The sequence below is a fragment of the Lygodium microphyllum genome, chromosome 13 (genome assembly GCF_053477565.2).
Source record: "Lygodium microphyllum isolate KBCC chromosome 13, Lygodium_microphyllum_v1.1.10, whole genome shotgun sequence".
Lineage (NCBI taxonomy): Eukaryota > Viridiplantae > Streptophyta > Polypodiopsida > Schizaeales > Lygodiaceae > Lygodium > Lygodium microphyllum.
In genome coordinates, this window is record NC_141147.1 from 67,801,033 (window position 1) to 67,813,715 (window position 12,683).

General features: G+C 45.3%; 2 protein-coding genes and 1 long non-coding RNA gene across 8 annotated transcripts in view; 1 reads left to right on the plus strand and 2 right to left on the minus strand.

Annotated features, from left to right (window-relative positions):
• Positions 1-12,683, minus strand: part of LOC148026730 (uncharacterized) — a 136,850-nt gene that overhangs the window by 59,586 nt on the left and 64,581 nt on the right. The window lies entirely within an intron of this gene.
• The window catches only part of LOC148026731 (uncharacterized), a 136,299-nt gene that overhangs the window by 59,280 nt on the left and 64,336 nt on the right, over positions 1-12,683 (plus strand). The gene's annotated exons all lie outside the window — the stretch shown is intronic.
• On the minus strand, positions 2,017-4,465 carry LOC148026732 (uncharacterized). Its single transcript, XM_087690647.1, has 2 exons — positions 4,080-4,465; positions 2,017-3,945 (listed from the first exon to the last, which is right to left on the minus strand). The coding sequence occupies exons 1-2, from the start codon at positions 4,245-4,247 to the stop codon at positions 2,017-2,019; spliced, it is 2,097 nt and encodes a 698-aa protein (XP_087546773.1). The 5' UTR covers positions 4,248-4,465.

A 12,683-nucleotide genomic window follows, 5' to 3' on the forward strand; every position in this document is an offset into this window, starting at 1 on the left:
GAGAGGATGGCCTCTCTAAGGCCCTCTTCACTACCTACTGGGAGGTAGTGAAGGACCCCCTACTGATGGCCTTCCAGGAGATTTTCACTTCACAACAAATGCCAGGGAGTCTTTCGACAGGCCTTATCAGTCTTCTCCCCAAAGGGGGAGACCAGTTGGAGCTTTCCCACTGGAGACTGATCACCTTATTGTCAGTGGCCTATAAGGCCCTAGCAAAGATGATTGGTAGGCAACTACGCCCCGTGCTTCTAGACATCATCCATGACACACAGACAGGCTTTGTCCAAGATAGGAGCATCCTAGACAATGTATTCACCTTCTTTGAGGCAACAGAGTGGGCTCAACACAGTGGGCAGAGACTGGCCGCACTACTCTTGGATTTCGAGAAAGCTTATGACAAGGTGGATTGGGATTTCCTAGAGGGCACGATAGTGAGGTTGGGCTTCCCCCAGGCTTGGATTCATGGGGTCTTCGCACTTTACAGATCGGCCATCAGCAGGGTTCTCATAGATGGTAGGCAAGGGGAGGTGTTTCGATTGGAGAGATCGGTCCGGCAAAGCTCCCCCTTGGCTCCGTACTTGTTTCTACTCTTTGCAGAGGCGATGTCTCACTTCCTCAGGTCACGTGTGAGCGGATTATGCAGCCTCCGACTTCCCGTGAGAGAGGAGCCTGAGTTGTTAGACTCAGAGTATGTAGATGATACAGCTCTCTACATAGAAGATGATGAGTTGATGTTGGAGAGAGTGAGGCTGGCTCTTGAGGTGTTTTGTTCTGCAGCAGGAGCGAATATCGACTGGCGAAAGTCGGTTGGTTTTCTCACAGACCCGAACTCTAGCACGGAGTGGGGCGTCAACCTGGCATTTAGATGGGTGAGCAGAGGGCAAACCGTCTGTTACCTAGGGTTCTAGGTGGGACTCAACATCACTCCCGCCCAGTACTTTCTTCCAGTCCTCGATTCTATTCAGAGGAAGCTAACCTACTGGAGCACGGCTCGCCTCTCACTAGCAAGCCGAGCCCTAGTGGTTAACCAGGTTCTCCTAGCCACGGCCTGGTACATCACCTCATATTGGTGCTCCTCCTCATCCTGCATAGTACAACTTCACCGCCTAGTGCGGAACTTTCTTTGGTCAGGGTCAGATGGCTCAAGGGATTCCACGGCCAAGGTGGCGTAGGCGACCATCATGCGGCATCGGTCAGAGGGTGGCCTAGGGATCATAGACCTAGAGTATCAGAGTATGGCCCTCTTGGGCAAGCTAGTTATCCGAGGGCCTCATACCAGGAGGGCAGACATGGAAGGCATAGAAACATGAAACGGAGAACGGGAACGGGGAACGGGGACGGGGACGGGGACGGGAACGCCAAACCTAGGAAACGGGGACGTGGGAATGGGAACGGCATTTAAAAAATCAAAATTCATGAAAAAAAATTAATATTTCACTCATAATCCATGTGGACTCTGGAGTGTTAAAACTTAAAACCAAGGTATATAATCCACAAGGACAAATCATTTTAAGTTTTAACTTTAAGATATCATGCATTATTCTAAAACTACTCATTAGAAATTGAATTGCAACTTACAAGGCTCAAGAGGTAAGCTATTCAATTATAAATAATAAAATCCATAATAAATACGCCAAAAATCATAAATGATAAAACAATGAACAATGAACTAAACTTAAAAGTCTAAGCTAAAAGAACATGCCTATGGTACCATTGCCAAAAAACTTAAAAGATTACAAATATGAAATTGAAGTCTAATCTTTGAAAGAACATGCTCATTGCCCCAAAAAAGACTGCAAATATAAAGTCTAATCTCTAGACTAAAGCAAAATGCGGCATGCCGCATGCCAAAATAGCCCAAAGGGCAACTGCAAGACTGCAAGACTCAAGTACAAGTATAATATCGACATGGCACAACTGTCAACAACCCAAGTGTCACAGTGTCATCAATGATCATAATATCATATATAATGTAAATGTGTCATGTATCATGAGACTCGTGATAAGTAAGCTAAATCAAAGATCATGATGGGGATCTGAGGCTGCTCTAGCCACTCCTGAAGTGCCAGTCTCATCATCATGTGTACCATGAATTGCTGCATCTCCCTCAACATCAGCATGTGTCTCCTCTTCTTGCTGCATCTCCCACTCTGTGAATGGATCAGGCTTTGTTGTCATACTGTTACATAACATCCTCAAATTAGCACTAACGAATACTAGATCGTTTGCCCTCTCCATACCAAGACGGTTCCTCTTCTTTGAAGCAATGTGAGCGTAGGTACTCCACAATTGCTCCAAACAAGAGGAGCTAATTGACTGACTCAAAATACGGATGGCTCGTTGCTGCAACTCAGGACCATCCGAACCATAGTCCTCCCACCACAAAGCTGCCCCAATCTTACAGCGATCCTCCTGTGCATTCCCACAACCAAAAGAACCCCGAAAGGTCCTATAACATGAAAGCTGATCTCTGATCTTTCGTCTAGTGCCATGATCAGGCACTAGACGAGACAATATAAGTCTCCATGCATCCATAACCTCACTGTCATTCTCTTGACCCTTGCCCTGGAACTCAGGATCCACAACAAATGCAGTTGCATGCATGGGTGAGCTATAGGAGTTCCACCTCGTCACAACTAAATGGTGTATTTCCTCATACGCCTCATCATTTGGTGCCAACTCCTGCAACTTTTCATTCAACCTGTCCATAGCCTCATATACCTTGCCAATGCAAGGTTGCATAGCATCCATAACCCTCAATAAATGTACAATGGGTGATACCATAGCATCTATCAGCTTTACATCATCCCAAAAAGTGGAGTTATTTGCTTTCTCCAAGCATAAGATACTTGTAGGAGTATCTGCCAATGTTGATGAGGTAAACTCATCACTAAGAAATAACTGCCTCAAGGCACCACTGCATTCTCTTAACCTACCTAGCATCAAGAAGTTAAAGGCAAATCTGGTATCAGAGTATTTTAAAAGTGTCTTCTTCAACCGCAAAGAAAAGTGATGGCGAAGAAATTGGTGATTCAAAACAAAGCTAACCATTTGAGCTCCTTGCTCTATGACAGGTGCAATCCATGACAGGTTACCAATATCCTTTAGTAGATTGTTCAAGCAATGAGCCATACAATATGAAATTGTGATATGTGGATAATATCCCTGAATAATAGCACCTACTGCCCTATTTGCAGGCTCTCCATCTACAACAAATCCCACAACATGCTCTGGGCCAATAAGCTCAACACCTGTAACCCACTCTGCTGCAAGTACATCTGCTGACTTTCCTGTCCCCGATGCATCATGTGAAGATATAAAATACATTTCCCCACGAGAATAAGCAACCATACCATGAATGGATCGCTTGCGTGTATCACTCCAACCATCAGCAATCAAGGAAACTCCATTTTTAGCCCACATGCTCTTTCTAGTCACTGCTGCTTGCTCAACAAGGCGCTTTTCCTTGTCGAGCAAAGTGGTGCGTAAGGTCTCTGATGATGGAGGTATATACGAAGGGCCATACTCACCAATCTTCTTGCACATCAATTTAAAATACTCTGACCTGGCTGCACGAAATTGAATGTGGTCATGATAAAAAAAGCGTACCACTGATGTATCCACCTCTTCCTTCTTCTTGGGATCCCAACTAGCATCAAGTGTGCTTTGTCTACGTGCAACATGTGGCGTTGTTGATGCCATGGCCGATGCAATGCCTGTAGTAGGTGTGGAGGTAGCACTTCCTGATACTGACCCTGCTCTAGATACATCTGATGGGGATGGTGTCACAAAAGTTGCAGGGTCAACTGCAACACGTCGTGGTCTAGATGCAAGATAAGCTTGTTGACCTGCTATACAGTCACGAAGCTCCCTTTGCTTCTCCAAGGTCACATTTGGACAAAACTGCACCTCTGAATTTGGCTCATATAGGAGATGAGCTCGGACCTGATTATGCATAAATATTAAAATTTAAAATAGAACAAGTGGCAATTGGTAGTCCATATTCTAATATTTAAGTAACTTTGAAAAATTAAAATCAATAAAAATTTGAAATATAAATGCTCGGCTCAATGGATTACCTTGTTTGCTCCACTAGTTCGCTTGTATGGGCAAAGCTTGCAAGTCCATGGTCGAGATCCTCCACCACTCAAAGGGCGGTCAGCATTTACTTCTTCCCACCATGACCAATCATCAAACCTTCTTCCTCGACCACCAACCCGATGAGCGGGGCGGGAAGATGAAGCCATTTATGATTTCAGGCTGAAAATTGAAGGCCTTAGGTTCAAGAGTCGAGAGAAGGAAAATTTGAAGGCTGAAAATTGATTATTGAAGGCTCGAGAGAAGGGAGAAGGCTCAAGAGTCAAGACTCACTCAAGAGTCGAGAGAGAAGGGAAAGGGAGAGAAGGGAGAACAAGAAGAAGGTTCATGGAAGAAGGAAGAAGAGAAGGGAGAAGTGAAGAGAAGGTAGAAGGAAGAAGAGAAGGAAGAGAAGAAAGAATAAGAAGAGAAAGAAAAAGAAGGAAGAGAAGAAAGAGAAGGAAGAGGTTGGACGTGGGAGGTGGGAGGAGAAAGAAGAGAAAGAAGAAGAAGGAAGAGAGGGAAGAGAAGGAAGAAGGTGGCTGGGCCTAGGGGCAGGAGAACTGGGCCAGGCTGAGGCGGGAGCAGGACAAATGGGCCAAGCGGGAGCAGACGGGATGCAGGCAGGAGCAAGCGGAACGAAATAGAACTGGGCGCGGGCGAAAACTGGGCGCAGGTCACTTGCCACGTGGCGTTCCTTGTCCCGTTTCAGACAGGGAACACGTTCCCTGTCTGAAACGGGACAGGGAACGTTCCATTTTTTGGAAACGCGGTCCGCGCCGGGGATGGCGATTCTGCGTGCCGGGGGGCCGTTCCGGCCGTTTCCTGTCACTATGATGGAAGGTCCTATTGCAGGAGGGTCTTCAAAATTGTAGACCGAGGCTTGGCAATGAGTGGAGGCCGTCCCTAAGATGGATCTTCACGTCAGCCTAGATCACCCCGCCCAGATCACCTTTCCTATACGCAGCTTGCTCCGCGTGTGGCAGGGCCTCCGTAAGGCCCTAATCCAAAGCCCCAAGGTTTCCAGGAGGAGATAGATCGTTAGCCGGTGATCTGGAACCCTCAGGTCAAAGACCGGGAAGGGGCACAGATTGGCGAGTGTCCCCCACATCCAATGGGCTGGTTGGGAGGCCAGCCCAGCTCGTACATCAGAACATGAGGAGAGGTGTACAAGATGGTGGACGAGGAGGTATGGCAATAAGTATTAGGCTGCCAGAGAAGAGTGGAGCTGAGGAGAAGGGAAATAGACGCAACAATACCTCAAGAGTGGCTTGCTCCCGCGATACGAGAGCCAATAGAGCCCCGGGAGGTATGGGCTGCTAGGTTTTCACCAGCTGGCATCCCCCTTCAAATGGTAGGTAGAGTGGGCGGCACTCCACCTAGGACCCTCTTCACCGTGCAGGAGGGGGGGCGTCTGGTAGAGGGTAGCAAGATGAGGGGATAGCTATCCTTTGATGGAGGAGGATCCGGGTGATTGGCCTTCAAGGGAAGACATGGCGGCGGCTGGACCCTTTTGTCTTCTAGCAAGAGCTCAAGGAGTGGCACCTCTGGATCTGGGAGGGTAGTCCACTTGATGAGCTAGAGTGGGATCCAGGAGAGTGGCTATGGCCGGCCACTGCAATCGCCAAGAAGCCACCAAGGTTACTGGAGTACACTGGTAGAATTGGCAAACACGTACTAATGCAGGAAGATATGGATTGGGCGCTATCACGTAGCAGGCACTGGGCAGAGCACATCATCACGGAGCCTTTCCGACAGACCTTCTAGCGCTGCCTATGGGATAGTTGGAGGCCGAGGAGGGTATCGTATTTCTTATGGCTGGTGGCATATGGAGGCTTGGCGGTGGGAAGTTGGCTTGTCCAGATGCAGGAGGGAGGTTGTAAGCGCTGTACACAGCAGCCTCTGGAAACCCCAAAGCACTACCTTTGGTCGTGTGAGGCGGCACAGCTCGTGTGGAGAGGTGCATGCCACATCCTTTGCCATATAGCACCCGGCCTTGGATGTATCTCATGGGGAGCTTTCTGCTCTAGCAAGCAATCAGTCAAGGCCGTCATGTTTTGTATGAGGCCGGGATATAGAACACGATATTCATTATCGAGGCAGGGTCGTGTGCAGTGGTCGGTTTGGAGGCTCTACCCATTTGCCAGGTACTGGAGCCCACAACAGACTGCTCTGAGGTATGGGAGATCGTAGGGAGTCTTACAATTGGCATATCTAGAAGGTGAGGTGTTAGGAGGCTTTCGGCGGAGAGAGACTTTCAGTATAGGCGACCTTAGCCTCCATCATCCACTCCCTCCGCGGCCGATGGGATCAGGCGCAGGGCGAGTCCAGGGCATCAGGAGCTCTGATGTCATTTCATGCGCACTTGGGGTGGCCAAGACCTGTTTTTCGCGATGCAGGCAAGCAGCCCCAGATGGCGATACACCCTCCCTCCATGGCTTCTTGCCCCCAGACCGCCTTGAGAGGCTTGTATACATGATGTATTTGTGACTTTCATCAGCTCCAGCTAGTCTATTGAGCATGAGCACTCCATTGTAATCAGTTTTTTTTAGTAATATAATCAGCCACATTTATAATTAAAAAAACAAAGTAGCATGTTTGGTACTACATCTACACCTCCGAATGCTTATGGGGCTCAAGGAATGAATACTGGTTATGCAAATGCTCCATTTGGCGTTGGTTTTGATGTAAATTCAACAAATGCACCCTTTTTGCAGTAGCCAGTGTATGAAAGCAAAGCAATTAAGGCCTTTTTGCTAATGGACTTTGCTAATGTTGATTTCTGATTATGCATGGATAATTGTCTGTCACAAAGCAGTTAAGGCCTAGAGTTATCATTGAAAGTCATGCTCCTTCCTATGCAAGACATAGAGGTATTGATGCCACAGTCAAGGTAGTGGAGCATTTCTTTTATTAGCCAGCTTTGAGGGATGATGTAGAACAGTTTGTTAAGACATTCATCATATGCCAGAAGGTAAAGCATTATAGGCAAAAGATGCTGGGTTTGTTGCAGCCCTTGCCTATTCCAAATAGGCCTTGGCAAAGCATTGCAATGGACTTTATTTTTTAGCTTTCTAAGATACCTACAGGGAATGATGGGATATGGATATGCCAAAGTCGATCATTAGTGATCAAGACCGCCGCAAGACCAATTTATTTTGGAAGGGGTTGTTTGAGAATACAATTACCACGTTGAAATTCTCATCATCCTTCCATTCATAGAAAAATGATCAGTCTGAGGAAGCAAATTCCACAGTGTTAAATCTTTTGAGGTGCTATGTTTCAGACCACAAGACACAGTGGAAGCAATATTTGCCCTTAGTGTAGCTTGCTTACAACAACACAGTGCATAGTTCTACGGGCAAAGCTCCATTTGAGGTGGTTGAGGGTGGCAAGAAGATACCACCTATTCTGCAAACTAAGGATAAGATCTTTGAGGCTGATTGTTATGTGGAAAACTTGAATGTAGCCTATGCAAAGATAAAATATACACTTTAGAGATCGCAAGAAAAGCAAAAGAGGGCACCTGATCAACATAGATGTGATAAGATCTTTGAGGCTGATCTTATGTGGAAAACTTGGATGTAGCCTATGCAAAGATAAAATATGCACTTCAGAGATCACAAGAAAAGCAAAAGAGGGCACCTAATCAATATAGGCGTGCTTTGCATTTTGTAGAGGGTGATTTTATATTTCTAGGTTTTGAAAAGGCGCTGAAAAAATCAAAGAAAGAGAAAGATTGTATCCGAAGTTGAGTATGAGATAGTATGGGCCCTTCCAGGTGTTGGAGAAGATCAGCGATGTGGCATATTGGCTTAAATTACCTCCACATTGGCGGATACACAATGCCTTTCATATCAGTTTGTCGAGGCATTTTCATGGAGATGTGTCAGAGGATATGTTTGCTGAAATTCAGCCTGAGGTTGAGGAGCTAGATGAGATTTTGGTACTCGAGCAGATTTTGGCACATAAGGAAAGAAAGGTGAAAGGTAAAGTTTCCACGAGATACTTGGTGAAATTTCAGAATTATTCAACAATGGATGCCAAATGGATGGAAGAGGATGACTTGGCAGACCATCCTCAGTTGTTGCAGCTTTACCTAGATGCCTTTCAGTTAGAACCGATTGTAATATTTTCATGCAATAAAAGCTAGTTGGTTAGTTCGAAAGATTAGTAAGGTCAGTAGTTAGTAAGTTAGTAAAGTTGGTTAGTAGTTAGTAAGTAAGTTAGATAAGTTAGTTAATAACTAGTAAGTTAGTTACTAACTTAATAACTAATTAAAACTAACGTTAGGAAAAAAACTAACGATTAAAAACTAGCTTCAATAAAACTAACTAAGAAAACTAATGTTAATTACTAACATTTAATAAAAAAGAAGAAAAAAATGACGACTGGGCCGTGGAAACGAAGGCCGGCCGTCTCATCCTCATCCTCATCATCATCATCATCTTCCCCGACATCATCATCAACATCATCATGCTCTTGGTCATCGACATCCTCATCATCAATGTTATCATCATATTCGTTTTAAAAAAGAAAAATCTCCTTTATCATAAAACAGGCGTCGAAAGCCTCATGAATATCCCCCTTCTTTTGTGAAATTCAGAAAATTAAAGAGAGAAAAATTAAAATAATAAAAAAAGGAGATAAAGAAGCTCCCCACTCTGAGTGGAGGAGCTGTCTTTGCCCAAAGAGGGTAGAAAGAGAGGAGAAGGGAGAGGCGGCCTACACTCCCTTCAGCCTATAAAAAGGCATGCCCTTTACTCAGTCTAGAGAGGCACAAGAGACCCTGAGAGGCTGGGGAAGGAAGCTAAAGAGAGAGAGAGAGAGAGGGAGTACCTCGAAAGGCTGCGAGGGAGAGAGTCAGCTCAACCCCCCTCCTCTTGCGATCTTCGACTAAGCCATCTTCTCTCATGGTCTCCCACCTCGAATTCATTCCGCCTTCTCTATCTCTCGAACACACTTGCGGACGATGGCTCCAAATTGACGAGGTGAAAAGACCATGAGAACCAGTGCAACCGGTCAAAGAATGGATATCGCCAGAGATACGAGAGTGCCCGAGGTTGACGGAGTTGCCACTACCAACAGAACATCAGGTGTGGTAAACGCGAGCGCGAGAAAAAACGAAATTCCCAATGTCGTCACGCCAAACTAGGTTATTCACGTTTCAAAAATAGGCTATTTTTTTTCATATCGCCACATAAAATAATAAGGTTTATACCGAATTTTTACATAAAATGTTAGCTTTTGCATCAAATGGTACAAGAGCTACTTGTAGATTGCGTGGACAACATCCATATAAGAATTAAGTACATAAATCATTAGTTTCTATATTTTACACTTTCACAAATTGACAGCTTCATCTAGAAAGCGTACTAATAAATGCATAGACAATTAACCGCTATGATTTGTAGTTAGATTAATCGAGATTATAAATCGTAGAATCATGATGAAAACAATTGCAGGAGGTTATTGTACATATGACTTTATGCGCACTCGAGATTAGTAAAATAAATCGATATAATTATTGTCAAACGCGACAAGGTTAAGCGTTGATTAATGCTTAAAAAGTGAAAATCTATTTAAAGGTCTTGTAAGTCATCTCATTAAGTTATTGTCACAATATATTTCTTTAAGAAATTTTGCTTATATTGGGTAAGATAGCCCTAAACGAGAAATTCATGCCTTGCTTAACAAGTTGAAAGAAATATACTTAACACTTCTCATTGGAGAGGAGAATCCTCATTAGATTGTAAGGTTACCTTAGGCTAAGGTCTACCGTGGCTATGCGAAGGTGTGAGATGCACGATAGTGTGATTGTCATTGCATCATTTGATATATGTTTGAAAGGATTGTTTGTGTTTGCTAGAATCTAGATCTCTGATTAAAAACATTGACAAACAAGATAAAAGGAAAGATCGCGCTAGGCTACCCCAAAGGTAGTTGTGAGACCCTACTTCAAGGGGGTCATGGTTGTCGCTTCGAGAGGCTTAGATCGACTCTGTAGCGAAATGTCTATCTGTAGGGATAGTCTCGGACAGTAGGAAATATGGGTGCCAGGGGGGGCTCTAGCCGTAAATTCTGCATTACTCCTAGAATTTGACGAGCCTCTTCGCAACCCAGGTTGGGATCCTGAAACCCTAATACTAGTTACAAGGGAGGAATCTTGGTGGACAGAATACCTCGTGGAATTCTGTATATTTTCCGTAGGATCGGAAAGATGGAAATTATAATAAACTTCCAACATAATAAATGAATTTTTTTTTAAATTCAAGGGTTGTTTGAATTGTATGCATGTCTGAGAAATAAATTACGTGAAGGAACCTGTGATTTAACGGACTAATTAAGGAAGTAAGTTGTATATGTTTCAATAAATATACTGTAGGTAATTAAAAAACTAAAGATGATACCGACATCAAAGGAAAGCGGGTGGGCGTGACCCTCAATGGGTCCGTCCAACGGTAGGGTAGTCCTGGTTAGCTAGAAGCTTTTCTAAATCGGTGATAGAAATAGAAAGACGATACTAACTAATCATTAGGTAGAACTAACTGGTAGTTTTAGGGGGACGAAATGGGATTTTACCTTATGGGCAAGAGGGTTGACGTACTGCACTTCCCTCCGTCTTTCATTCTCTTTGAACCAAGTACAATGGCAAGTCTGCTTTAGTTCAAGTAATCTTGTAGGAAATGGGAACTCAAAATTACTGATGTTAGCTGGTTATTAGGAGACCCGTCTGATTTTAAGAACTTGGAAATTCAGGTCGATCCTAGTGGGTTCGTCGAAACTCTTCCATTGCGATGTAGACTCAATAGAGCCTAAGTGAGAAACCCCGTGATACTCCAAGGGAGCGCCGGCCATCATTTTGGAAAACCTACTGATGGACTACTAAAAGGTGCGCCTTGGATTGAGACTGGCGGACACCTCACACTGACTTTAGTTTGGGCTCTGTCGGGTTCAACAGAGGAAGGGTCCGAAGTATTTCCTGATACTCAAGAGGGAGGTAGCACTTCCACTCCTCCAGTTATGGACAACTCTCGTATGTAGTGGATCTCGGATGTATTCAGCATGCATCCAAGGTACTAAGCTGACACTATGTTTGCCATCAGGTCACTACTTAGTGTACTAGTCACTGGAAGCTCCTGCTCGTCGCATTGCTGCTCCACCATCACGCCTAGCTTTCCCCCCGTCTCCTTGCCCTATTCCCCCTGTGGCGCGTTGCCCCCGCCCATAGTTGTCAGGTATTAAAGGTACGATACGGTACGGTACAATAAATTACGGTACTAAATGGTACCTTAAGATTTTATAAGGTACGGTATGATATTAGTACGACAAAAAAATAACTTGATTATTTTAGATAAGATAATAGAATAGATATTTCCACACCACCCCACCACACCTCAAAAAACCCCGCTCAACCCACCCCACCTCACCTCACCCCCCCACGACACGGCACACCCCCTCCCCCCACCCCACCTCACCCCCCCACGACACGGCGCATTCCCCCCGCACCCCACCTCGAAAAACATATAATAGCATATAAGATGAGTACTTGAGGGTAACATGCCAAACCTAATGCGGAATGCGCAACATGCGCTACTGCTACCTACAACTTATAACTACATAGATGCGAGTGGATTCATCATACATGCATGATCATACAAATAAGAGAAGTGTGGGCTTGAGAGAAATTGTTTGACTCTCAAATAACCTAATCTCATGGGAGAATCGTATTAACATAAGGAGCATTTAGCTCTCGTCCCAAAGTGCAGTTCGAAGAATGGGAAAGATGTATCCATTAAGTTGGTACCTTATGGTACTAATACATAAGGTACGGTACCTAAAGTATGGTATAGTATCAAACCTTTCGTACATGGTACTAGTGCAACTAGAGAGAGAGAGAGGCTAGCGAGAGAGAGAGAGAGAGAGAGAGAGAGAGAGAGAGAGAAAGAAGGTTGAGAGAGAGAGAGAGAGAGAGGAAAGGCTTGAGAGAAAAAGAGGGTGTGAGAAGCTTGAGAGAGAGAGAGAGAGAGAGAGAGAGGCTTGGGGGAGAAATAAGAAAGAAAGAAGAAAAAAAAAAGGAAAGTTGTAGACTTAAAAGTAGAGTGGCCAAAAAGTGTCCATTTTTTCGTACTAAATCGTACGGATACGTACCATACCGTACTGTACAGATCATACCGTACGGATCAGTCCATACTACGTACGGAGACAACCCTGCCCCTGCCTTATTCTCCCATGGCAATCTTCTTCCTCGCGTTGCCCCCCCATGCTGCCCTCGCCTTATCCCTCCCGCCGTGCTGCCCCCCCCCCCCCCCCCCCACCCCGCCAATTCCTACACTGCTCCCCCGCCCTGTCACCCCCCCCTCCGGTGCACTGCCCCCACCTCCTTTGCCCTACGGCCCTGTCCGGCAGGTCCCCTCCACCCGCATTGTTCCCGTCATGAGCCAACCATCCGTGGCGTCTAGCGCCTCCACCGCCAAAAAATAGCATCTGCCCCACCTTGCCATCGCCCCCCCTCTCCAGTCACTCCCTCCATCTACACCAACATTCCCCCCCTCCAGTAGCACAACAACGCGATTAGTAGATTCTCAGCAAGGACTCGCAATGGA

What these genes read in the sequence shown, in the direction of transcription:
- LOC148026732 (XM_087690647.1), bottom strand. Translation starts at nt 4,247, where the DNA reads ATGGCTTCATCTTCCCGCCCCGCTCATCGGGTTGGTGGTCGAGGAAGA. An exon ending in GAACTAGTGGAGCAAACAAG is followed by an intron (nt 3,946 to 4,079) that starts GTAATCCATTGA and finishes ATGCATAATCAG; the next exon opens with GTCCGAGCTCATCTCCTATA.